Below are 27,647 nucleotides of genomic sequence, written 5' to 3'. Positions count from 1 at the left end.
GATTTCTAAGGACATCATGTAATCCTCACAGCAAACATATGTGGGTCTGCTGTCATCCTTATTCGAGAGAGGCTGAAACGGAGGCTCAGAACAAGTTCCTAGCTCAAATATTACTAGAGAAATGGGAAAGTACAGATTCAAACCCAGGTCTTCCGACTGCAAGTCGCTAGTCCCCAGCCCCAGCTCCACTATATCAGCCTCTGCTAAGAAAAAAGCCGCTAACTGTGGACTTCCGTTGCCGGGGTTTCGAGCCCAGGACACACCTGTACAGACTCCCGTTAGCCCCACCCCTTTCTGGAGGAGACGTCCCCTCCACCAATCAGCGGCGCCGTGGGCGGGCCGCGGGCGCGCACGCTCTGGGCCCGCAGTTGAAGTGGCGAGAGCGCTCAGAGACGCCACGCGTAGCAGGCGGGGACCGAGCGGGTGCCTCAGTGTCCTTCCCCTCCCCTCGCCTGGCCTCGCCGTTCTCTCCGCAGCCGGACCGGAACTATGTGATCCCGGAAGTTCCGGGGCCTCTGCTGTGTGGGATAAACAGTAATGGCGGAGGCTGCAGCTCCCGGAACAACAGCCACAACATCAGGAGCAGGAGCTGCAGCGGCGGCGGCGGCAGGAGCCTCCCCCACCCCGATCCCCACAGTCACCGCCCCGTCCCTGGGGGCGGGTGGAGGCGGCGGCGGGAGCGACGGCAGCGGCGGCGGCTGGACTAAACAGGTCACCTGCAGGTAGGACGTTACGTGGCGGAGCGCCGGGCGCGGGGAGGGGGCCGCGGGCCAAGCCTGCGGCGCGGGAGGGAGGAGGGCGGCCGGCGTGCGGCTAGAGGCGCGGGAGGGCGGGGACCGGCGTTGTCTCGACCTCTGCAGCCCTCGCGGCCCCCGCTGCCGCCTCCGCCGCCACGTTCCCCCAGTCACTGCGTCAACCCCCGCTGGGCCGCGGAGCCCTCAGCGCTCTCCGCGGAGGCCTGGCGGTGCGCGATTGCTGCGGAGCCGCGGGGCTGCACCGCCGCTTACCCTTCCCTGAGCGCTGCCTGAGCTGGCTGCAAGCGCATCGGGGAGAGGTGGGCCGGCTCCTCCCCTGCCGCTGGAAGGATGCCCTCGCCGCTGCCTCCGGTTTCCGGGGCTCGGGAGTTGGTCACTTCAGGCCGGTCTCCCAGCGATCCTCTCCGGGCCTAGACACCCCGCCGAGGTCCCCAGCGAGCTTGCCTGGCTCCCGGCCCTCTTTCCGTACCATCCGTTTGTAACGTCTTTTCACGTCCCTCCGCCCCCCATCCTCCGCCCAACTGTGAGAAGAAGCTTTTGTATTTCTTCTTTGTATGTTTGTCGAGGTTGGCGGTGCTGAGCTTTGTCTTAGAAGCAGGCGTTCGGGGGCCGGGGTCGTCTTCTCCACCCGCGGTTTTTTTTGAGCTGCTGATTACCCTCCCCCAGCGCTGTGTTCCTCTTTTGAAATTTACACATTTTCTGAAGGGAGTGAAAGGGCTCTTCGCTCCCGGAAGAGAGAGGTTTGGTTTTGGTTTGATAAGCGAGACGAAAATATTAGAAAAATAAAGGGATGGCGGTTGTATGGATGTGTATGCTTGTAAAAAACTACCTAGCTCTACGCAGAAGAGGGCATTTAATTGTACGTTTTTTATATTCCGGTTTTTAAATAGTGATCAGTAGCGACTGTAAGCTTTTCTTTTTCTATCAGTTGTATAAATCAGCTGAAATGCCGGTTTTCACCTGGGTGGTATAATTTATATGCAAGTATGTAAAAATGATTCCTAATTAGAACTTGTAGTATTAAGGGTGAAATTTGAAATCTTCCCAGTCTGATGTGATACATTTATCCTGGCGACCTTCGAAGGTCTCTCAGCCTTTGATAATGATACATTTAAGGTGTGAAGGATAAGTTTAATTGTTTTACATAATGGGATGTAGAAAGCATAAACGCAATTTCAGGTCACTTGTCTTATTCATCGGTGGATTGTAAAAGTGGAATATTGCCAGGAATGATGATTTTAAAGTTTCTACTCATGGAGCAAATTATTTGAATGTCTGTTTCCCTTTTACAATGCTACAGTTGATCTATACATGCTAGTTATCTCATTTAAAAATTGAAACCGGCCTGTCGAGGTGGCTAGGCCGGCATGGTGGCTCACGCCTGTAATCCCAGCGTTTTGGGAGGCTGAGGCGGGCAGATCGCCTGATGTCAGGAGTTCGAGACCAGCCTGGCCAACCTGGTGAAACCCTGTTTCTACTAAGAATACAAAAATTAGGCCGGGCACGGTGGCTCACACCTGTAATCCCAGCACTTTGGGAGGCCAAGGCAGGTGGATCACGAGGTCAGGAACTTAAGACCACCCTGGCCAAGATGGTGAAACCCCGTCTCTACTAAAAATACAAAAAACATTAGCCGGGCGTGGTGGCAGCTACTCCGGAGGCTGAGGCAGGGAGTTGCTTGAACCCAGGAGGCAGAGGCTGTGGTGAGCCGATATCACACCACTTCACTCCAGCCTGGGCGAAAGTGAAACTCTGTCAGAAGAAAAAAGAAAAGAAAGAGCTTAGATTTACTAGTTTTTGGGGTTTTTTTGTATAGCTTTTGCTTGAGACAGTTTTTTTGTTGTTGTTGTGCAGATTCCTTGATAGGTCTGGGGTTTTAGTGTTTGACATTGTTTTCGGTTGTTCTAGGTACCAACATGATCTCTTACTTAAAACTATTTTCTCCTTTAGATAGAGGAATGTCAACTGTCATCTTTTTTTTTTTTTTTTTTTTTGAGACAGTTTCCCTCTTGTTTCCCAGGTTGGAGTGCAATAGTGTGATCTCTGCTCACCACAACCCTCGCCTCCCAGGTTTAATTGATTGTCCCGCCTCAGTCTCTGGCACTACAGATGCCTTAGTAGCTGGGATTACAGGCATGCACCACCACGCCCACCCGGCTAATTTTGTATTTTTAGTAGAGACGGGCTTTCTCCATGTTGGTCAGGCTGGTCTTGAACTCCCGACCTCAGGTGATCTGCCGGCCTCGGCCTCCCAAAGTGCTGGGGTTAGAGGCGTGAGCCACCACATCCGGTCTATGATCTTTATCGGTCTCTAATCTTTATCGTACACATTGAGCTCTCTGAGAAGAGTAGGGGCCCCATTTTATCTGCAGGGCTTTCTTTCCTCAGTTCCTGGCATAGAGCAGATACTCAGTAAATGCTTGAGTGATGTTGATAAAGTCATATATCTAGAATTACCCACTTTAACAGGAACTGTGTAAGATTCCTCTGCTTTCATTTAAAAAAAAAAAAACAACTTGTAAATTACCAAAGTACTTAACACATGTGTATCTCCCTTTTTTTTGAGACAGAGTGTCCCTCTGTCGCCCAGGCTGGAGTGCAGTGGCGAGATCTCAGCCCACTGCACCCTCCGCCTCCTGGGTTCAAGCGATTCTCCTGCCTCAGCCTCCTGAGTAGCTGGGATTACGCCCAGCCACATGTATATTTTTCTGAAACTACCTTATTCAATCATTCAGTAAGTAAACATTGCACGCCAGCAATGGGAGACACAATATTAGGTGTTCAAGAGAGTGCAGATGTATATACTGTATTATAAATAAACATTTTCAATATGTTTGCTGGGTAAACATCCCCTGAAGAATCAGGTAGAGGTGTGTTTTAGTGTTGGTGCGGATTTCTCCCTATAGCACATCACTCCTGTATCTAGGAATTTGACTAAAGCTATTTTCTTCACTTAGGGTGTAATCCTCTTAAGTTAGAAGTTTTGATTAGAATGTTTTTAATTGCCTGGGATCACCTGTATTTTCTTACTGGTTACATTTTTTCTAATGTTTCTCCTGGGGTTTTCATTGTGTTTTATTTCTGCAGCTTAAGTAAAACCTAAGAATACCTTTCCTCAGAAACTGTGTTATGCTGCCACCACCAGGCTGTTTTTCATATCTTTTATTAGAGGAATACTAAGAAACAGAAATGCTCATTGCAACTGCTACCTGGAGTTACCTTGAGTATGTGAGGTTAGAACAGTTAATACTTAAAGAGAAGTTGTAATTTGAATTTAGACCCCTCTTTATTAGAGTGCTTCTATAATGGTAGATGAGTGTTCTGGTAGTTGAAATAATATACAAAAAACAAGCGTTTAATTTTCGATTTTTCAAAAAACTCTTTCCTTGATTTTTATTTTTATTTACTTTTATTTTTTGAGATAGGGTCTTTCTCTGTCTCCTAGGCTGGAGTGCAGTGGCAGTGTCTTGGCTCATTGCAGCCTCCACCTCCCAGGCTCAAGCAATCCTCCTGCTTGAACCTCCCCAGTAGCTGGAATTACAGGCATGTGCCACCACCCCAGGCTAATTTTTTTGCATTTTTGGTAGAGACTGGGTTTCACCCTGTTGCCTAGGCTGGTCTTGAACTCCTAAACTCAAGTGTTTCACCTGCCTCGGCCTTCCAAAGTGCTGGGATTACAGGTGTGAGCCACCATGCTTGGCCTTGAAAGTTGTCGGGTTTTTTGTTTTGTTTTGTGTTTTGAGACGGAGTCTCTCTGTGTCGCCCAGGCTGGAGTGCAGTGGCATGATCTTGGCTCACTACAACCTCTGCCTCCTGGGTTCAAGCAGTTCTGGTGCCTCAGCCTCCCGAGGAGCTGGGATTACAGGCGCGTGCCATCACGCCCAGCTAATTATTTGTATGTTTAGTAGAGATGGGGGTTTCACCATGTTGCCCAGGCTGGTCTTGAACTCCTGACCTCAGGTGATCCACCCACCTCGGCCTCCTGAAGTCCTGGGATTACAGGCATGAGCCCCCGTTCCTGGCTTCAAAAGTTTTTAAAAATGTGGTTAATGTAACTTAAAAATCAGCTGGGCGTGGTGGCGCATGCCTATAATTCTAGCACTTTGGGAGGCCAAGGCAGGTGGATCACTTGAGGTCAGGAGTTCGAGACCAGCATGGCCAACATGATGAAACCCCGTCTCTACTAAAAATACAAAAATTAGCTGGGCGTGTTGGCGGGCACCTGTAATCCCAGCCACTCTGGAGGCTGAGGTGGGAGAATCGCTTGATCCCAGGAGGCAGAGGTTGCAGTGAGCCAAGATTGCGCCACTGCACTCCAGCCTGGGTGACAGAGTGAGACTTCATCTCAAAAAAAAAAAAAAAAAAAAAAAAAGGAAATCCTTCTAGAAATTCTTTATCTGAGTGCTGTGATGTCCATAGTGAAATTTATTACTTGGAAACTACATAGTGGTTGTGAGAGGAAATAAGTAATAAATATTTAGATGGTATTAAAAAGGTTATGCAGCTGGGAAAGAAAAATTAATTTGCTATCGGTACCATGATTCACCATCACATCTAGCTGTCTTCTACAGCCTTTTATTTTTTTTGAGATGGAGTCTTAGTGGCGCGATCCTGGTTCACTGCAACCTCTGGGCCCCCCCACCCACTGCAAGTTCAAGCAATTCTGCCTCAGCCTCACGAGTAGCTGGGACTGCAGGTGCGTGCCACCATGCCTGGCTAATTTTTTGTTTTTTTGTATTTTTAGTAGAGACAGGGTTTCACCGTGTTAGCCAGGATGGTCTCGATCTCCTGACCTTGTGATCCACCTGCCTCAGCCTCCCAAAGTGCTGGGATTACAGGCGTGAGCCACTGCGCCCGGCCTAATTTTTGTATTTTTAGTAGATAGGGGGTTTCACCATGTTGGCCAGGCTGGTTTTGAAAACCTGACCTCAGGTGATCCACCTGCCTCCACCTCCCAAAGTGCTGGGATTGTAGGTGTGAGTCACTGGGCCCACCCTCCAGCCTTTTATTGTTTCTTTCTTTCTTTTTTTTTTTTGAGACAGAGTTTCGCTGTTGTTGCCCAGCCTAGAGTGCAGTGATGCAATCTTGGCTCGGTGCAATCGCTGCCTCCTGGGTTCCAGCGATTTTCCTCTCAGCCTCCGGAGTAGTTGGGATTACAGGCTTGTACCACCACACTCAGCTAATTTTGTATTTTTAGTAGGTACGTCTTTCACCATGTTGGTCATGCTGGTCTCGAACTCCCAACCTCAGCTGATCCACCCTCCTTGGCCTCCCAAAGTGCTGGGATTACAGGCGTGAGCCACCGCACCCGGCCTTCTACCTTTTTCTAACAAGTATATGTTATGTGCACAGATAGTTGGAGATAAAAAGGGGGAATAAACCAGTCTTTATCCATCAGGAATTTATAATCTAGTTTGATAAACGGTATACTCATTAAAAGTTAAATATCAAAGTAAGAAATGTCACTGCAGATGAATTGATTAAATGCGGTGTCTATTCTGTAATTTATAGAAATTCCTAAAGAGGTTGTTAAGATGCCTAGAGATACTCTGAGGGTGCTGTTTGGTTCTCTTGTACCCCTTACAGGATAACTTGGCAGTTTCTTGTTCTCTATGTTGGGGGCCACTATTAGGTTTCTCAGAGACACAGCAGTAGGGGGATGCTAGTAAATTTTGTCTTTATTACTGCACAGTGTCTCATGGAGACAGAGTCTGCACAGTGGAAGGAACTTTAGAAATAATATATGGCCCAGGTTTTCACCGAAGGCAAACTCAACGTGGGTAGTGACATTAAGGTGAATCTGGATGATGTTTTTTTTTTTTTTTTTTTTTTGGTGGTATCATTTTAAAACAAGACATATACTTATATTCATTGGTTTTTGTTTGGAGGAGAAATTCTTTTTTTTTTTTTTTGAGACGGAGTCTTGCTCTGTCACCCAGGCACCCAGGCTGGAGTGCAGTGGCGCGATCTCAGCTCACTGCAAGCTCCGCCTCCTGGGGTCACACCATTCTCCTGCCTCAGCCTCTCCGAGTAGCTGGGACTACAGGCGCCCGCCACCACACCTGGCTAATTTTTTGTATTTTTAGTAGAGACGGGGTTTCACCATAGTCTCGATCTCCTGACTTCGTGATCCACCCGCCTCGGCCTCCCAAAGTGCTGGGATTACAAGCATGAGCCACTGCGCCCGGCCAGGAGAAATTCTTTGACATAGACTATCTCTTTTTTCTTTCTTTTTTTTTTTTTTTTGAGCTGGAGTCTCTGTCGTCCAGGCTGGAGTGCAGTGGCTCAGTGGCGCGATCTCGGCTCACTGCAATCCCTGCCTCTCGGGTTCAAGGGTTTCCACTGCCTCAACCTCCCGAGTAGTTGGGATTACAGGTGCCTGCCATCATGCCCAGCTAATTTTTTTTTTTTTTTTCTGAGACGAGTCTCGCTCTGTCGCCCAGGCTGGAGTGCAGTGGCGCGACCTCGGCTCACTGCAAGCTCCGCCTCTCGGGTTCACGCCATTCTCCTGCCTCAGCCTCCCGAGTAGCTGGGACTACAGGCGCCTGCCACCGCGCCCGGCTAATTTTTTTGTATTTTTAGTAGAGACGGGGTTTCACCGTGTTAGCCAGGGTGGTCTTGATCTCCTGACCTCGTGATCCGCCCGTCTCGGCCTCCCAAAGTGCTGGGATTACAGGCGTGAGCCACCGCGCCCAGCAGTTTTTTGTATTTTTTTTTTTTTGAGACGGAGTCTTGCTCTGTCCCCCAGGCTGGAGTGCAGTGGCGCAATCTCGGCTCACTGCAAGCCCTGCCTCCCGGGTTCACGCCATTCTCCTGCCTCAGCCTCCTGAGTAGCTGGGACTACAGGCGCCCGCCAACACGCCCGGCTAATTTTTTGTATTTTTAGTAGAGACGGGGTTTCACCGTGTTAGCCAGGATGGTCTCGATCTCCTGACCTCGTGATCCGCCCGTCTCGGCCTCCCAAAGTGCTGGGATTACAGGCGTGAGCCACCGCGCCCGGCCTGTTTTTTCTATTTTTAATAGAGATAGGGTTTCACCCTATTAGCCAGGATGGTCTTGATCTCCTGACCTCGTGATCCATCCGCCTTGGCCTCCAAAAGTGCTGGGATTACAGGCGTGAGCCACCACCATGCCCGGCCCTTTTTTTTCTTTTTGGTATGTAAGTTACACTGTTTTCATAATCTAAGGCTTATTATTATTATATTTTTTTTGAGACAGAGTCGTAGTCGTACTCCATCACCCAGGGTGGAGTGTCAAAATAGTTCGTTGTAACAATGCAAAAACAAAGGCCAGGCTTGGTGGCTCACGCTTGTAATCTCAGCATTTTGGTAGGCCGAGGTGGGCGGATCACAAGGTCAGGAGATCGAGACCATCCTGGCTAACACGGTGAAGCCCCGTCTCTACTAAAAATACAAAAAATTAGCTGGGTATGGTGGCGGCACCTGTAGTCCCAGCTACAATGCAAAAACACAATGCAAAAACGGACTAATACACTTGCTTTACTCCTGTTTTCTTATCACCTTCTTTTTTTTTTTGAAATGGAGTCTTGCTCTGTCTCCCAGGCTGGAGTGCAATGGCGCGATCTCGGCTCACTGAAACCTCAGCCTCCCAGGTGTAAGCAATTCTCCTGCCTCAGCCTCCCGAGTAGCTGGGATTAACACGTGTGCCACCACACCAGCCAAATTTTGTATTTTTAGTGGAGACAGGGTTTCACCATGTTGCCCAGGCTGGTCGCGAACCCCTGACCTCAGGTGAGCCACTCACCTCAACCTCCCAAAGATACTGGGATTACAGGCATGAGCCACTGTGCCTGGCCCTTTCTTTGTGTTTATTTCATATGTTTATGTATTTGCTGGTTGAATATATTAGTCATGAATACTGATTGGTTTTAATATTTTCAAGGATTGGTTTTAATCTAGTTTTGTGGTCTTTTGTCTCACAGGTATTTTATGCATGGGGTTTGTAAAGAAGGAGACAACTGTCGCTACTCGCATGACCTCTCTGACAGTCCGTATAGTGTAGTGTGCAAGTATTTTCAGCGAGGGTACTGTATTTATGGAGACCGCTGCAGGTAAGAATTTGTTTATAAATTTGTTAAGGGGTAGGTTGGAGGAAAAATGTAGAAGACATACTTCTGATCGCTTTATATGTCACTGATTAAAAATAATGCTTTGAAAATGACTCTTGGCTGGGCAGTGGCTCAGGCCTATAATCCCAGCACTTTGGGAGGCTGAGGTAGGGGGATTGCTTGAGCTTGGAAGTTTGAGACCAGCCTGGGTAACCTAGTGAGACTTCATGTCTACAAAATATAGAAAAATTAGCTGGGCATGGTGGTATGCGTCTGTAATCCCAGCTACTTTGGAGGCTGAAGCAGGAGAATTGCATGAACCCAGGAGGTGGAGGTTGCACTGAATCAAGAGCCTGCTACTGCACTCGAGCCTGGGCAACACAGCGAGGCTCCACCTTAAAAAAAAATTGGGTAGGGCTTTTCTGTCTTCCTAGTTCAGAAATGACTCGGTGTATTATCTATGGATGTTAAACAACCCTCAAATTTATTTTTTATTTATTTTTTTGAGGCAGGGTCTTACTGTGTTGCCCAGGCTGGAGTGCAGTGGTGTGGTCACTTCTCACTGCAGCCTCAACTTACCAGGCTGAAATGATCCTCTCATCTCAGCCTCCCAAGTAGCTGGGACCACAGGATGCACCACCTCATTTATTTGGTTTTTTGTAGAGATGGGGTCCTAATACGTTGCGTAGGCTAGTCTCAGATTCCTGGGCTCAAGCAATCTTCCTGCCTTGGCCTCCGAAAAGTGTTGAGATTACAGGCATGCGCCACAGAACCTGGCCCATCCCCAAATTTAGTAGGTTAAAACAGTGAACATTTATTATCTCAGTTTCTGGGGTTCCGGATTCTGTGAGTACCTTAGCTGGATGGTTCTAGCTCAGAGACTCTTATGAGATGGCAGTAAAAATTTTAGCAAGTCATCTGAAGACTTGATGGGGACTCCAGGATATTTTTTGTGTGTGTGAGACGGAGTCTCGTCCCTCTGTCGCCCAGGCTGGAGTGCAGTGGCAAGATCTTGGCTCACTGCAACCTCTGCCTCCCAGATTCAAGCAATTCTCCTGCCTCAGTTTCCCGAGTAGATGGGATTACATCTGCGTGCCACTATGCCTGGCTAATTTTTTATATTTTTGGTAGAGACAGGGTTTCATCATGTTGGCCAGGCTAGTCTCGAACTCCTGACCTCAAGTGATCTGCCCACCTTGGCCTGGCCTCCCAAAGTGTTGGGATTACAGGTGTGAGCTACAGTGCCCAGCCAGGATTGTTTTTTGTTTGTTTGTTTTGTTTTTTTGTTTGTTTTGTTTAAGATGGAGTCTTGCTCTTATCGCCCAGGCTGGAGTGCAATGGCGTGATTTCGGCTCACTGCAACCTCCGCCTCCTGGGTTCAAGTGATTCTCCTGCCTCATCTTCCGGAGTAGCTGGGATTACAGGCACCCACCACCACACCTAGCTAATTTTTGTATTTTTAGTAGAGACGGAGTTTCACCATGTTGGCCAGGCTGGTCTTGAACTCCTGACCTCAGGTGATCCACGCGGTTTGGCTTCCCAAAGTGCTGGGATTATAGCCGTGAGCCATGGTGCCTGGCCCAGTATTGTTTTTAAGAGGTCTTCCTCTCATGACTGTTGGCAGGAGACTTTAGTTTCTCACCACGTGGCCTTTTCTTTCTTTTTTTTTTTCGAGACAGAATTTTGCTTGTCACTCAGGCTGGAGTGCAGTGGCATGATCTCAGCTCACTGCAACCTCTCCCTCCCGCGTTCAAGAGATTCTCCTGCCTCGGCCTCCAGAGTAGCTAGGATTACAAGCATGCACCACCACACCAGGCTAATTTTTTTTTTTTTTTTTTGAGACAGAGCCTAGCTCTGTTGCCAGGCTGGAGTTCAGTGGCGCGCAGCCTCAGCTCACTGCAACCTCCGCCTCCCGGGTTCAAGCGATTCTCCTGCCTCAGCCTCCCGAGTAGCTGGGATTACAGGCATGCACCGCCACGCCCAGCTAATTTTTGTATTTTTAGTAGAGATGGGGTTTCACCTTGTTGAAAGGATGGTCTCAATCTCCTGACCAGCCCACACCAGCCTCCCAAAGTGCTGGGATTATAGGCATGAGCCACCGCACCCAGCCCACACCCCACTAACTTTTGTATTTTTAGTAGAGACAGGGTTTCCCCATGTTGGCCAGGCTGCTCTCAAACTCCTGACCTCAGGCAGTCCACCTGCCTTTGCCTCCCAAAGTGCTGGGATTACAGGCGTGAGCCATCCTGCCTGGCCCACATGGGCCTTTTCATAGGGATGCTTTAGTGTCCTTGCAGCTTGGCAGCTAGCTTTCCCCAGAGCAAGCAATTTAACAGAGGAGGCAAGGAGAAGCCACAATGCCTTTTATGACCTAGTGTCAGAAGTCATGTACTGTTACTTCCGCTGATTCTGGACTAAGTTACTAAGTCCAGCCCACATGTAAAGGGAGAGGATTGGGCTCTACCTTTTGAAAGGAGGCATGTCAAAGAGTTTTGGATGTAGTTTAAATCACTACCCTCGGTAAGACTTTTGACAGTGTCATAGTCAATTTTTTTTTTTTTTTTTTTTTTGAGACGGAGTCTCGCTGTCACCCAGGCTGGAGTGCAGTGGTGCGATCTCAGCTCACTGCAAGCTCCGCCTCCCGGGTTCACGCCATTCTCCTGCCTCAGCCTCCTGAGTAGCTGGGACTACAGGCGCCCGCCACCACGCCTGGCTAATTTTTTGTATTTTTAGTAGAGACCGGGTTTCACTGTGTTAGCCAGGATGGTCTCAATCTCCTGACCTCGTGATCCGCCCGCCTCGGCCTCCCAAAGTGCTGGGATTACCGGCGTGAGCCACTGTGCCTGGCATCATAGCCAATTTTAATGTCATTATCAGAAAATGTAGTGTGAGCCACTGGGTTCAAATAGAGTTCAGAACCTGACATTATTGTTGGGGTAGGATATTAATGTTAAGTCATCCCACATCTTATTAGAGAGTCTAGTAAGGATGGGGGGAAAGAGAAGATCTTTTTCAAACGACTGTGTAGAAGTTCAGAAGTTGATCTCATGGAAACTTTGTTTAGTTGTTATTCATTTTGCCCTCTGCTAATTTGTCATTGCAGTATTGCTGAAAAAGGGGGGAAATGACACAATGACATTATTCTCAAACTCTACCAGGCATGTTTTTTGTTTTTTTTTTTGTGAGACAGGGTCTCAGTCTGTTGCCAGGCTGGAGTGCTGTGGCATGATCTCAACTCACTGCAACCTCCGACTCCCTGGTTCAAGCAATTCTTCTGCCTCAACCTCCCGAGTAGCTGGGATTACAGGCATGTGCCACCACGCCTAGCTAATTTTTGCATTTTTAGTAGAGATAGGGTTTCACCATGTTGGCCAGGCTGGTCTCAAACTCCTGACCTCAGGTGATCCACCCGCCTGAGCCTCCCAAAGTGCTGGGATTACAGGCATGAGCCACCGCACCTGGCCTCTCCACCAGGCATGTCTTTTGCAGTCCCAATATAAAAGGCAGAAAAAGTCGTGAGAACTTCACGCTACAATGATGAATGGACGAATCTTTGTAGTGGTATAGTCTTTGCAGGTATTGAGGCTAATTGTAAGGGAGTTGTGTTCCTTGAACTAGGTTCTAGTCTTTTGAGAGTTACTGCCAACTGTGACTGGGGCAGGAGGAGTTGAATATTGATGAGAGTGAAGAATCCAACCTTCCAAGCAGAGGGATGAGAATAGACTGAGAGATAAAATCAGAAAGCTATAGATAATTAACAGTTGGTCCTTATTTCAGAAGAAGTGCTCATCTGAATGGACTGTGTAGCTGGAGTGAATGAAAAAAATGAAGGTTAAATTGAAGAAATCTGTGCTAAGCCTCTGCATTTTTTTTTTTTTTTTTTTTTTTTGAGACAGAGTTTCACTCTTGTTGCCCAGGCTCTGGAGTGCAATGGCATGATCCCGGCTCACCGCAACCTCCACCTCCCGGGTTCAAGCGATTCTCCTGCCTCAGCCTCCCAAGTAGCTGGGATTACAGGCATGTGCCACCATGCCCGGCTAATTTTGTATTTTTAGTAGAGGCGGGGTTTCTCCATGTTGGTCAGGCTGGTCTTGAACTCCTGGCCTCAGGTGATTGCCCGCCTCAGCCTCCCAGAGTGCTGGGATTACAGGCGTGAGCCACGGCCCCGTGCCTGGGCTCTGCATATTAACCAGCTTATTTTTCAGACAACTTTGCCCGCCCCAAATAGTTTGAGACCAGAGGAAATTAGGTAGGTTCCCTATTTTGGTGAGCCTCTGATGTTGAGGCAGATGCAAATGGCTCAAAGATGAAAGGGACTGGGGACAATGGCTCACACCTGTCATCCCTACACTTTGGGAGGCTGAGGCAGGCGGATCACTTGAGGTCAGGATTTCAAGACCAGCCTGGCCAACATGGTTAAACCCCGTCTCTACTGAAAATACAAAAATTAGTTGGGCATGGTGGCACGTGTCAGTAATCCCAGGTACTTGGGAGGCTGAGGTGGGAGAATCACTTGAACCCGGGAAGGTGGAGTTTGCAGTGAACCTTGATTGTGCCACTGTACTCCAGCCTGGGCAAAGAGTGAGACTTCATCTTAAAAGAAAGTGGGGGAGGGGACGGCTGGGCATGGTGGCTCATGCCTGTAATCCCAGTACTTTGGGAGGCTGAGACAGGAGGATTACCTGAGGTCGGGAGTTTGAGATCAGCCTGACGTGTGGAAAACCCCATCTCTACCAAAAATACAAAATTACCCAAGCATGGTGGCACATGCCTGTAATCCCAGCTACTCTGGAAGCTGAGGCAGGAGAATCACTTGAACCTGGGAGGTGGATGTTGCGGTGAGCCAAGATCGTGCCATTGCAGTCCAGCCTGGGCAACAAGAGCGAAACTCTGTCCCAAAAGAAAACAAAAGTTGAAAGGAACCTTAATTGGTTTTTTGTTTCTTTGTTTGTTTTGAGATCTGGTCTTGCCCTCTTGCTCAGGTTAGAGTGCAGTGGTATGAACACGACTCACTGCAACCACCATCTCCAGCCAAGTTTTTTTTATTTTGTTTGTAGAGACAGGGTCTCCCTATCTCACCTAGGTTGGTCTCAAACTCCCAGCCTCAACTGATGCTCCCACCTTTGTCTCCCAATATGCTGGAATCACAGGTGTAAGCCTACTGGGCCTGGCCTCTTAATTTTCTTTTTAATAAGGATGTAGCTGCCTCTTTTCTAGAACTCTTTAGAGGATGAGACAGAATTGAGCTGGATTTAGATCTCTTAGCATAAAGTGAAAGGAGGTAGAGAAACTATAGTAGTCTACTTGAAAGTTTGGTGATAATTGTTGAGTACAGGCTGATATAGGTGATTATTAAAAGGTTGATTGTGGACTAGCTAAAGAAGGAATCTTAAAGAGAGGCTTGCTCTATGACTGCTTGTTTTCCTATTAAAATTATATCTAGGAACTTCAACCTACTTCTTACTCTTTTTTTTTTTTTTTTTTTTTTTTTTGAGACTGAGTCTCGCTCTGTCACCAGGCTGGAGTGCAGTGGCGTGATCTCGGCTCACTGCAGTGTCCACCTCCTGGGTCCAAGCGATTCCGGTGCCTCAGCCTCCTGAGTAGCTGGGACTACAGGCGCGCACCACCACACCCAGCTGATTTTTTTGTATTTTAGTAAAGACGAGCTTTCACCTTGTTGGCCAGGATGGTCTCGATCTTCTGACCTCATCCGCCCACCTCGGCCACCCAAAGGGCTGGGATTACAGGCGTGAGCCACCACGCCTGGCCACCTACCTCTTTTTTTTTTTTTTTTTTGAGACGGAGTCTCGCTCTGTCGCCCAGGCTGGAGTGCAGTGGCGCAATATCAGCTCACTGCAAGCTCCGCCTCCCGGGTTCACGCCATTCTCCTGCCTCAGCCTCTCCGAGTAGCTGGGACTACAGGCGCCCGCTACCGCGCCCGGCTAATTTTTTGTATTTTTTTTTAGTAGACACGGTTTCACCGTGGTCTTGATCTCCTGACCTCGTGATCCACCCGCCTCGGCCTCCCAAAGTGCTGGGATTACAAGCATGAGCCACCGCGCCAGGCCCCGGCCACCTACCTCTTACTGTTAGTGTTGGGATCCCTTTATGTAACTTGCTCAAAGCCCAGGGATTTCCCTCTTCATAGAGGGAGTAGATCATTGATAATGAAGGATAGCATCATAGCCCCAACAGTTGAGAGGATTTTCTGCATCAATGTTTCGTAATGGTGGTCCTGTTGTTTAGTGAGGCCAGTTCTTCGTTGTTGCTCGGGACTGTTTTGCATATTGCAGATATCTAGTATTTTCCCAGAATGCCATTAGAAGTCCAGTCTTTGTTTCTGGACACCCTCTGGGGAAAGGGGCAATATTGGCTTGGTTGACTTCTTTCTTTTTTTTTTTTAAGACAGAGTTGTGCTCTGTCGCCCAGACTAGAGTGCAGTGGCGCAATGTCACAACCTCCACCTCCCACCTTAGCCTCCCGAATAGGTGGGATTACAGGAATGTGCCACCACGCCTGGCTAAATTTTGCATTTTTAGTAGAGACGGGGTTTCACTATGTTGGCCAGGCTGGTCTCGAACTCCTGCCCTCAAGTAATCTGCCTGCCTCGGCCTCCCAAAGTGCTGGGGATTACAGGTGTGAACTACCGTGTTTGGCCTGGCTTGGTTGACTTCTTGTTTGAAGGAGTTTTGACTTTTGGACCAACTGAAGAATCCAATACTTTAAAATACTAAAGGCCACAGAAGCAATGGGGTGGGAGTTGTAAACCAGCCAGGGAAGGGGTTGTCTTCTCTTACAGAGACAGAAAAACTTTCTTAGACATTTGTACTAGGCTGAGCGGGGCAGATCGCTTGAGCCAAGGAGACCAACTTAGGCAACATGGCAAAACCACGTACCTACAAAGTAAAAATTAGCTGGGTGTGGTGGTGTGTACCTGTAGTCCCAACTACTGGGGAGGCTGAGGTGGGAAGATCACCTGAGCCCAGGGTGCAGTGAATTGTGATTGTGCCACTGCACTCCAGTCTGGGAGACAGAGTGAGACCCTGTCTCAAAGAAAACAAAAGATATAAAGCATGTAGAAATAGTTTTTTTTTTTTAAATTATCTTTTAAACCAGGGAGTTTTGTTTTGTTTGTTTGTTTGAGACCGAGTTTCACTCTTGTTGCCCAGGCTGGAGTGCAATGGCGCGATTTTGGCTCACTGCAACCTCTGCCTCCCAGGTTCAAGCGATTCTCCTGCCTCAGCCTCCTGAGTAGCTGAGATTACAGGCACGCACCACCATGCCCGGCTAATTTTTTTGCATTTTTAGTAGACACGGGGTTTCTCCATGTTGATCAGGCTGATCTCGAACACCTGACCTCAGGTGATTGCCGGCCTTGGCCTCCCAAAGTGCTGGGATTGCAGGTGTGAGCCACCGTGCCTGGCTCGTTTTGTTTTTTAAGGGACAGGATAGTCTTGCTCTGTCATCCAGGCTGGAGTGCAGTGGTGTGATCATGGCTCACTGTAGCCTCAAATTACTGGGCTCAAGTAATCCTCCCACCTCAGCCTCTCCCAACTAGCTGGGATTATAGGCTGGAGCCATGAAGCTTGGCTCCAAGGGAGTTACTTAATCTGAAAAGTAAGGCTTTGGGCCTGGGCGTGGTGGCTCATGTCTGTAATCCCAGCACTTTGGGAGGCTGAGGCCAGTGAATTGCTTGAGGTTAGGAGTTCAAAGACTACCCTGGCCAACATGCTGAAACCCCATCTCTACTAAAAATACAAAAATTAGGTGGGCTTGGTGGTGCCGCACCTGCAGTCCCAGCTACTTGGGAGGCTGAGGCAGGAGAATCACTTGAAGCCGGTGAGCTGAGATCGCACCACTGCAGTCTAGCCAGGTGACAGAGTGAGACTGTCTCAAAAAACAAAACAAAAATAAAATGAAGAGTGAGGCTTTGGGCTGGATTTCTAAGGATACTTGCTGCTCTAACATTTCAGAATACTGCCATCCAGTAAAACTTCGTGCAGTACTGGAAATGTTCTGTATGTTGCTATCTAATCTAACGGTAGCTTCTAGCTCCATGTAGCTTTTGAACACTTGCAGATATAGCTAGGGAAGGACTGAAGAACTGAGTTTAAAATTTTATGTAAGTCTGAAGAGCTAGATATGGGCAGTGGTTGGCTGTACTGTATAGAGCAGCTTTAGAGTTGCGTTAGACCTAGAACCATCACTTAGTAGGACAGTGAGGTCATCTCTAAAATGATAGAATACTTCCCCACAGTTCATGAGTGAACATGAAAGAGTATATTCATGATAGTTTCTTCCCCTTATCCTTCAGCTTATAGGATTCCACTCTGTAGAACAATGCATTGGGTTTTTGCAGATGATAGCAGGATACTCAGCTTACTTTTGCTGCAAGGTGAGGTAGTTTACCTAAGGCTTAAGAGGAGGAATATGAATGTCTTTGGAGATGTGGTTTCACCTTGTTGACCAGGCTGGTCTCGAACTCCTGACCTCAAGTGATTCACCCGCCTTGGCCTCCCAGAGTGCTGGGATTACAGGCATGAGCCACTGCGCATAGCCTTTATTGGTTCTGAGATGGAGTCTAGCTCTGTCACCCAGAGTGGAGTGCACTGGTGCGTTCTTGGCTCACTGCAACATCCACCTCCTGGGTCCAAGTGATTCTTGTGCCTCAGCGTCCCAAGTAGGTGGGATTACAGGTGCACACCACCACACCCGGCTAATTTTTTTATATTTTTTAGTAGAGATGGGGTTTCACCGTGTTAGCCAGGATGGTCTCGATCTCCTGACCTCGTGATCCACCCGCCTCGGCCTCCCAAAGTGTTAGGATTACAGGTGTGAGCCACTGCGCCCTGCCCAATTTTTTTATTTTTAGTAGAGATGGAGTTTTGCCATGTTGCCCAGGCTTGTCTCTAACCCCTGAGCTCAGGTAATCCACCCACCCCAGACTACCAGAGTGCTAGAATATGAATGTTTGAGGTAATAATACAATGATTAAAGACCAGCTCAGTAAAATGTTTGCCATAAGCTGGAGTAGAGCCTTTAGTTAGATTTTACTTTATTTTGGGGTATAAACATAGGCACCTATAACACAGATGACCCAAGGTTAGTAATGTTTCATTATAAGAACCACTTGATAACAAACTATAAATTATATAGCATGGTTAAATTTACTACATACATAATTAATACGTAGCATCTGAATAAAACTCAGTGTGCCGGGCGTGGTGGCTCATGCCTATCACTTTGGGAGGCTAAGGCAGGAGGCTTGCTTGAGCCCAGGAGTTGGAGACCAGCCTGGATAACAGGGAAACCTTGTCTCTACAAAAAATAAAAAAAGTTAGCCAAGCATTGTGGCACACACCTGTCGTCCCATCTACTCAGGAGGCTAAGGCAGAGGGATTGCTTGAGCCCAGGAGGTCGAGGCTGCAGTGAGCTGAGGTCACACTACTGCACTCCAGCCTAGGAAATAGAGTGAGACTCTGAAAATCAGTCAGTTTCTTAGTGTAAAATGCTAAAAGAATTGTGATAATTTTCTTTTCTTTTCTCTTGAGATGGAGTTTTGTTCTTGTTGCCCAGGCTGGAGTACAATGGCACCATCTTGGCTCACTGCAACCTCCACCTCCCGGGTTCAAGTGATTCTCCTGCGTCAGCCTCCCGAGTAGCTGGGATTACAAGCATGCGCCACCATGCCTGGCTAATTTTGTATTTTTAGTAGAGACGGGGTTTCTCCATGTTGATCAGGCTGGTCTCGAACTCGACCTCAGGTGATCCACCCGCCTCGGCCTCCCAAAGTGCTGGGATTACAGGCCTGAGCCACCACACCCAGCAAGAACTGTGAGAATTTACCTCAGGCAGAAAGATGCTGATTGCTTTGCTTTGCCTTTTTTTTTTTTTTTTTTTTTTTTTGAGACAGAGTCTCAATCTGTTGCCCAGGCTGGAATGCAGTGGCCCGATCTTGGCTCACTGCACCTCCACCTCCCATGTTTAAACAATTGTCATGCCTCAGCCTCTCCTGAGTAGCTGGTATTACAGATGTGTACCACCATGCTCGGATAATTTTTTGTTTTTAGTAGAGACCAGGTTTCGCCAGGCTGGTCTTACACTCCTGGCCTTAAGTGATCTGGCCTCCTTGGACTTCCAAAGTGTTGGGATGACAGGTGTGAGCCACTGCACCAGGCCAGAAAGATGGTTCTTGAAGGAAATAGATGTTTTTTCCCCATGTATTTGGAGATGGTGGTGATTTAATGTTTATGGATGAAAAGGAGAGAATGCATAGGCGGAAAATTTGGAAGGGGAAATAGTGAATGGATGGATTTAGAAAAAGAATGTACATATTGTGTATTGTATAAATATTGTCTCTACCTTTTAATAGTGACAGCATTTTATTTGATGTGTTGGTAAAATGTTCCACGTGTCTGCTTGTTGACTTTGTGTCAGCCTTGCTTTGAAATCAGTCAGTTTTGCCTGCAGGGTTTCTGGCAGTTACCATGGGAACTAGACTGTCAACTATCTGAAACTCCTAATTAGAGTGGAATGTGAAGTAATAAGTGGTTATAGCTAGGGGTATGGGCCTACAGGCCAAATCTGGCCAAAGACTGTTGTCATAAATCAAGTTTGATTGGAACAGTTACACATTCATTTAAATAGTGCCTACACCTGCTTTTGCACTGCAATTTCAGAGTTGAATAGTTGTAGTTGTGATGTTGATTGTATGACCTACAAAGCCTAAAATATTTGTGTATTTGATGCTTTAAACTTTGGTGACCCTAGTCTGTTGCCTTGCTACTCAAAAGTATGGTCTCTGGACCAGCAGTCTCGGCGTCACACATGGTATAACTAAACATGCAGAATGATAGGCTTCTCTCTGCACTCACAAATATAGGCACATGGATGCTCAAAGAGAATCCAAGGAATGTATTAGGAATATATGGCCGGACGTGGTAGCTCACACCTGTAACCCCAGCACTTTGGGAGGCCCGAGGCAGGTGGATCATCTGAGATCAGGAGTTCGAGATCACCCTGGCCAAATGGCATCTCCAGTAAAGATACAAAAATTAGCCAGCCTTGGTGGCTGGTGCTTGTAATCCCAGCTACTTGGGAGGCTGAGGCAGGAGAATCACATGAACCCAGGAGGCAGAGTTTGTAGTGAGCCGAGATCACACCACTTGCACTCCAACCTGGACGACAGAGCAAGACTCCATCTCAAAAAAAAAGAAAAGAAAAGAAAAAGGTATACATGAAGTTAGGCAGTGAGTGCTTACTTTTTTTGTTGTTGTTTTGTTTTTTTTGAGACAGAGTCTCACTCTGTCTCCCAGGCTGGAGTACAGTGGCATGATCTCGGCTCACCACAACCTCTGTCTCCTGGGTTCAAGTGATTCTCCTACCTCAGCCTCCTGAGTAGTTGGGATTACAGGCGCGCCACCATGCCCAGCTAATTTTTGCATTTTTAGTAGCGATGGGGTTTCACCACGTTGGCCAGGCTGGTCTCGAACTCCCAACCTTTCTGGTGATCCACCCACCTCGGCTTCCCAAACTGCTGGGATTACAGGCATGAGCCACCACGCCCAGCCGACTGCTTACTTTGGAATTTTTTCTTAGATATGAACATAGCAAGCCATTGAAACAGGAAGAAGCAGCTGCTACAGAGCTAACTACAAAGTCATCCCTTGCTGCTTCCTCAAGTCTCTCATCGATAGTTGGACCACTTGTTGAAATGAATACAGGCGAAGCTGAGTCAAGAAATTCAAACTTTGCAACTGTAGGAGCAGGTTCAGAGGACTGGGTGAATGCTATTGAGTTTGTTCCTGGGCAACCCTACTGTGGCCGTAGTAAGTATTCTGAAGAAGAAAATAAGAGTTAGAGGGCTGCATAGCAGTTCATCCATTTGCTTAGTTTTGACAACTTTCCCCTTTCTGCTTCTATTCCTTTTTTAGTTTAATCTTAGTACAGTACTTTAATTTGGATTACCTAAGATTTACAGATAGAGTGAAGGAAACTTTGAATCCCAGTGAAATGAATTCAGAATGTTTTGAAAAACTGAATCCTGTCTTTAATGAGTACTTTTTGAAATTAAGTTTCAGTTACCCAAGACATAGATAAAGAAGCAATGTTTGTTTTGTTTTGTTTTGTTTTGTTTTTTACAAGTCTAATCTTGGAAATACCAGCGGTAGAAAAAATTCCTTTCTTTCGAGTGAAGAAATCAGTTCAGTAGACTGTTTTGGTATTTCATTGCAGTTTTATTTTCATTTTTTGCAGTTAGATTCTCAGTTCTCTTATAGTTCATGCCTTATCCATTTGGACCTTTACCACCCTCTTACACATTTTCAGCTGCGCCTTCCTGCACTGAAGCACCCCTGCAGGGCTCAGTGACCAAGGAAGAATCAGAGAAAGAGCAAACCGCCGTGGAGACAAAGAAGCAGCTGTGCCCCTATGCTGCAGTGGGAGAGTGCCGGTACGGGGAGAACTGTGTGTATCTCCACGGAGATTCTTGTGACATGTGTGGGCTGCAGGTCCTGCATCCGATGGATGCTGCCCAGAGATCACAGCATATCAAAGTAAGTCTTTAGGGAGACTGTGTGTGTTGTTAGATGTGAGAATCATTATTTGCCCTTTCACAGCATTGTGGGTTTATTTCAGAGAAACATTTGATGAATTGAATGGTTATCAGTGAGTAGGGAAGTTTTCCTTTCTTGGGCTTCTTGGATGCTTTATCAAGAAGTCATATTTCCAGTGAACAAAATTAACTGGGCATGAAGGCATGTGTCTGTAGTCCCAGCTACTTGTTAGGCTCAGGCAAGAGGATCGCTCGAGCCCAGTTGGCTGAGGCAAAAGAAAAAAAGAAGTCATACTTCCAGAACCTCAGACTATGGACTTCTAACATTTTTTTCCTCTTTTAAAAAATAATGTTTCCGAGATTCACATTGAATATATTTAATCTTTTGAAAATGCACATTTCATTGGTTTTTACTATATTTACAGAGATGTGCAACCATTACCATTTTACTAATTTTAGGATACTTTGATCATCCTACACCCATTAGCAGTCACTCTTTATTCCACCCTTCCTCCAGCTCCTGGCAATAACAATCTGCTTTGTCTCTGGATTGGCCTATTGTGGACATTTCATGTAAATGGCATCCTGTAATGTGGTCCTTTGTGACTGGCTTCTTTCACTTAACATAGTGCTTTCAAGGTTCTCTGTGTGGTTGTGTGTAGCAGTTCTTAGTTTTGATGGCTGAATTACTGCCTTTGTATGGCTAGATCACATTTGTTTTTCCATTCATGAGTTGATGGACACTTAGATCATTTCCAGTTTTTGGCTATTATGAATAAGGCTGCTAGTAACATTTGTATATAGGTTTTTCTGTGAAGATATGTTTTTGGTTACCTAGGAGTGGAATTGCTGGGTTACATAGGAACTCTATGCTTTATGTTTTGATGAACTGCCATGCTTTTCCACAGTGGCTGCAGGATTTTACATTTCCAGCAGCAATGTATGGGAGCCAGGGTAGGTTCAGAAGACATTGTATTATAAACTTTATTGGAGCAAAGTTTGCTTCTAATCATTTCCATCTCTTAAATTTCCATCTTTTTAAATGTGGTTGTAGGGGGTGAGGCATGTTATAAGGTAGACATAATTTATCGGCGTACTTTTGTGAATTTAGGCAGGATAAATCTCTGTACGTTATATCTATATATTGAGATAGTAGAACATACCTCTGAATATATATATATATATATATATATATATGTTTTTTCTTTTAAAGGTTTAGGAAAAGACATGTTTAGTGATGATGTGAGATTATGGATGACATTGCTTTTCTGCAGTATTTTTATTTTTATTTTATTTTTTTGAGACAGAGTCTTGCTTTGTCACCCAGGCTGGAGTGTAGCAGCGCAGTCTCAGCTCACTGCAGCCTCTGCCTCCCTGGTTCAAGCCATTCTCCTGCCTCAGCCTCCCGAATAGCTGGGACTACAGGCATGCACCACCACGCCTGGCTCATTTTTGTATTTTTAGTAGGGATGGGGTTTCGCCATGTTGACCAGCCTGGTCTCGAACTCCAGGCCTCATGTGATCCACCCAACCTTGGCCTTCCAAAGTGCTGGGAGTTTTCTGCATTTTTATGTTTCCTATAATCATGTTTTTTATAAGTTAAAATATGATGTCCACACAGAAATTGGTACATGAATGTTCTTGGCAGCATTATTTATAGTAGCCCCAAAGTGGGCTGATCTAACCTAACCTAAGTGTGCATCAATCTATCAAGCTGAGTAGTTGAAAAATCTCCATGAAGATGTTTTTCTTTAAAGGCATAAGAGAGTTACGTGCCTGTCACCCTTATTTTCCGACAGGTTTTAACTAGATTCTTAACCTCATGTAGAAACCAGAAATAACAAACAATATGGAAAACTGTCTTCAATGTAGTTGAGCTCCGGGTTTAGGGCAGAGAAAACTGGGTAATTCTTCAGTTCCCGAAGTTGAGTCCTCGTAGTTTGATTTTCTAGTATTGTTAAGTACCACTGCAAAAAAACAAAAAACAAAAAACACCGCACCTGTGTTTACTTGTCAGCAAAGCTAATTTTCGTGTCAGCTTGGGAACATTGTTTTTTCAGTTGACTATTTGATTCTTTGACTGTGAATCATTAACTGTTGCTCAAGTTTTTCAGGATTCAATGACTCGATTCCACTTGTTCTCTCTCCACCTTCTCTAGTCGTGCATTGAGGCCCATGAGAAGGACATGGAGCTCTCATTTGCTGTGCAGCGCAGCAAGGACATGGTGTGTGGGATCTGCATGGAGGTGGTCTATGAGAAAGCCAACCCCAGTGAGCGCCGCTTCGGGATCCTCTCCAACTGCAACCACACCTACTGTCTCAAGTGCATTCGCAAGTGGAGGAGTGCTAAGCAATTTGAGAGCAAGATCATAAAGTGAGACTCCTCCCCAGTCTTCATTTGTGCTTTCTCTTTTGGGGAAGAATTTAGTAACTTGTGCCAACTTTCAACCAGATGGACCGCATTTAAATGCATGCATTTTATCTTGAAACTGGGATATTCTAATGGGGATTTCTTCTTTGTATTTCAGCTAGCTTCTAGGTTAGTTGGTCTATCTACTTTTATTTGAATGAGGAAACCCTGTGTATCAGTTAGAATGTTCGTGCTTTTTCTGAGGAGATTGTGTTTAATGGATTATTAGCCAGTTTAGGCTCAGTGAACAAACTGATCTAGCTCTGAATGTATGTTTCCTGACGTTTTACATTTCCACTTTCCTATTCCATTCATTAAGCTAGCCAATAATCCACCATCCTTTAAAGATTGTTCTCATAACTGAACAAAAACCACATAATCTAAACAGAGCAAAGCTACAAGAAATAAATTTATTTAAACGAAAGAAAAAGGAGTCTGTGTGAAATGTCTTCTTTTGTTTTTGTTTTTTACCTAAGTTATATTTTCAAAAAAAAAAAAAAAAAAAAAGAACTGGCTAGCCCTTGAGTTGGATTTATAAAGGAGGTTGTCTTGCTTGAAAGAAATGATCAGTTGTGTGACAGTATGTGGAACCCTTTCAGGAAATGCCCACGTGCCTTTCAGTTAAGTCTTTAAGTCTGGAGGTGACACACCAGGGTGTGTCCTTGAAGAGTGGGCCTGTAAAGGGGGAATTTGCATTGCAGCCTGTTCATTGTTTCCCAGGTCCTGCCCAGAATGCCGGATCACATCTAACTTTGTCATTCCAAGTGAGTACTGGGTGGAGGAGAAAGAAGAGAAGCAGAAACTCATTCTGAAATACAAGGAGGCAATGAGGTATGAGCACTGCAGCCTTTTCTCAAGCGAAGAGCCCAACAGAGCTTGGGTTCACTTTGAAAAGAATGGTGCTGCATTATACACTCCTACCTCCTTCCTACCCTTCTTTGACTTCCCAGGACAGTTTATTTTGTCACCCTGATAACACCCAGTATATCTTGCTATAACACAGTCCTTGGGGTCTGTGCCAGGGGACTGTGTTATAAAGAGGTCTCTACTGTTGACAAGTACGGCCCCACGAGTGGGGTTCTACCTTATTCTGAATCCATGTCATAGCTGTCCTATGTTCTCGTGTGTTGGCTTTCTAGAAGATTTTCTCTCTGGCATCTGCTTGTACTAGAGCTATTAACCAGCATAGACTTGAACAGAGTTACCGGTTTCTAGTTAGTGTTTCTTGCATTGGCACACACATGTTTATAAGAACACATCTTGGGGAGGGCTGTAAGCTGACATACTGGTTCTATCCCTACCTGTTTAAAGAAGCCCTGGATGATAGTCAAATATAGACCTGAAATCCACTGTGAATAAGGGTTGCGATATTTTCCTTTCCAGCAACAAGGCGTGCAGGTATTTTGATGAAGGACGTGGGAGCTGCCCATTTGGAGGGAACTGTTTTTACAAGCATGCGTACCCTGATGGCCGTAGAGAGGAGCCACAGAGACAGAAAGTGGGAACATCAAGCAGATACCGGGTAACTCTCACTGTTTTTTTAAAGGAGGGGAAATTCCAAGGTATCAGTTGAGTCCTGCACATATTGGGGTAGGGGAAGGAGAATGTTAACGCTCAGGTCTGGGAGCGAAAGTGTAGAGTATTAAAGGAGGAAACAAACCTCAGAAAACTGGGAGGGATAGGAAAGGAAAAAAAATGTGTGTTAAAGCTCTAGCCTAAACGATTTCCATCAAGTAACCAGAGGGGAGGAAGTGGTAAATGGAAACCCTAACTAAGAAGTCTGGTTCGTCATGCCCTCTGGTGTGCTGGACGTTTTGCCTTATAAACAACAGGATAGAAGATACTGCTCGACAGTGCCATCCCTATCATGGCCTTGTTTTTTACAGGCCCAACGAAGGAACCACTTCTGGGAACTCATTGAGGAAAGAGAGAACAGCAACCCCTTTGACAACGATGAAGAAGAGGTTGTCACCTTTGAGCTGGGCGAGATGTTGCTTATGCTTTTGGCTGCAGGTGGGGACGACGAACTAACAGACTCTGAAGATGAGTGGGACTTGTTTCATGATGAGCTGGAAGATTTTTATGACTTGGATCTATAGCAACCTTGTGTGGCGTGTGAACTGGTCTGCTGACCCCAGACAGCAGCTGTCCCCTGTGGTGGTGTGGCAGGGCCTGTGTTCTCTCCTAGGCAGGCCTCTCAACTCCAGGTGCTGTCCTAAGAATTTTTACCCAGGGCCTGTCTTCTCAACCCTCACCTTTCCCTGAGGAGTGTGTTGTTTTCCCTGTTGAAGAAAGTTACAAAAATAAATCTTAAAGTTAGTTTTTTGTAACACGAATTTAACTGTCAGACAGTTAGTGTAGGTGTGTTGCGTCATCTGTTTTCAACCAGATTGCGTTTATGGACTTTTCACACACTCATTTTGAGGACCCCAGGTTCAAAAGTAAAAGCAGTGGCCCTGCTTTGGGGTCCAAGAATAGGAGTGATGGGTGAAGGGACCTAAGCTGGCCAATAGCCCTCTGCCCTAGACATGGGATGTGTGGATCCTTGAGGTTTCTGGAGAAATCTGCACATCTGTGTTTTTATATCTGTTCCCTACCCTGTAATCCCTACCACGTGCACTTGTTCTGTGGTTTTGGTCTCTTGTCTAATTGCACACAAGTAATACTACTGGGTAACCAGAATCAGGTGTGAATGTGTTGAGATTTTTACTGTTTTGCATGATAGGAAAATTGAGAAAGAATACATATACAAGATAGGCATAACATCAATGCAGAGTTGGAAGTTGACTCCCAAGGGCTGACATGGTATGAGTGTGGGTGTGTGATAAGCTTCTCATCCCTGCATAGATGCAGTATTCTTAGCCTTAGTAGAAAAACCTGGTTTAGTGGTTTAAGCCTTGTGTGGCAGATAGATCTTAAAGGGCAAAGCAGTATATTGGTAGTTGTCAATATAGCAGTGCTAGCTCTGTCTATATAAATAGAGAAATGGGGTTAGCCATAGAGGTTAAAACTACCTGGTTATCCCATATATTAACACAAACTGGGTCTTGGATACACAGTTGTATTTAATGTTTTACGATCTAGCCTTTCAGTACAGGCACTTTCTGAGAAACCTTTGTCCTCATTTGAAGCATTTTGTTGTCGGGTTTTTGTGTTCGTTTTTGTGGGTATTTGCCTCATTCCACCCCTGAGCTTTCAGGTAGACAGATGTGATTCAAAACTCTGTTCTAAGATGTTTATTGTGGCGGAGTAATGGGTTTGCAGTGATAAGTCATACTTTTCCACCGAAGGGGAGGGCTTGGGAATCCCTGAGACTAGCTAAAATTAAGTTGTTGGAAGAATTCCTTGATTGGAAATTTTACCTTTGTGTTTTATTGCTGTTTCCTGAAAATAACTCGGGGATGCTCCTGGTTTGTCCATCTACTGCTTTGATTCCTTGGATCCCACCCATTCTTTCACTTTAAGAAAAAACAAATAATTGTTGCAGAGGTCTCTGTATTTTGCAGCTGCCCTTTTGTAAGAAGCACTTTTCCCAAATAAAACAATTAAAAAAAAAAAGTTGGCTGTTCTGTGTCATGAGCTGTTTTGAAATGTGCCGATGTCAAAGAATAATGATGTTTTTCTTTCACTGACTCTTCGATCGGTCCCTTGTAAGATATTCATGAGGATAGGTACTTTGAGAAATGTGTGTGAGAGAGAAAGGGAAACCTTAACTAGCCGGGGTCATCAGACAATTTTGTACTTGAAAATGTTCAAGACTAACGCTGGGCCGCCTGATGAGCAAAAGGCACTAGCAGTTTTCTGCTACCAAGCACTTGTGGTTGAACTTGCTTCATGCCCTTAGATAACGGGGGAAGGTCA

General features: G+C 46.1%; 1 protein-coding gene across 4 annotated transcripts; it reads left to right on the top strand.

Moving 5' to 3' along the window:
* Positions 1 to 295: 295 nt before the first annotated feature.
* Positions 296 to 27,261, top strand: MKRN1 (makorin ring finger protein 1). Of its 4 annotated transcripts, none has more exons than XM_063641671.1 (9): positions 784 to 1,278; positions 3,843 to 3,988; positions 8,698 to 8,826; positions 20,422 to 20,651; positions 21,151 to 21,377; positions 23,536 to 23,750; positions 24,507 to 24,617; positions 25,170 to 25,308; positions 25,673 to 27,261. In XM_063641671.1, exons 2-9 carry the CDS (start codon positions 3,945 to 3,947, stop codon positions 25,883 to 25,885), a joined length of 1,308 nt encoding a protein of 435 aa, XP_063497741.1. In that variant the 5' UTR covers positions 784 to 1,278; positions 3,843 to 3,944; the 3' UTR covers positions 25,886 to 27,261. The 4 variants fall into 4 exon arrangements, with proteins under 4 accessions (XP_055140227.1, XP_063497741.1, XP_063497740.1 ...); XM_063641670.1 differs by having other exon boundaries at positions 847 to 1,614; XM_055284252.2 differs by lacking the exons at positions 784 to 1,278; positions 3,843 to 3,988 and adding an exon at positions 296 to 722.
* The last annotated feature ends 386 nt before the right edge of the window (positions 27,262 to 27,647 follow it).

This window comes from Symphalangus syndactylus, chromosome 6 (assembly GCF_028878055.3).
Source record: "Symphalangus syndactylus isolate Jambi chromosome 6, NHGRI_mSymSyn1-v2.1_pri, whole genome shotgun sequence".
NCBI lineage: Eukaryota > Metazoa > Chordata > Mammalia > Primates > Hylobatidae > Symphalangus > Symphalangus syndactylus.
This window is presented reverse-complemented; position numbering and strand designations above follow the sequence as displayed.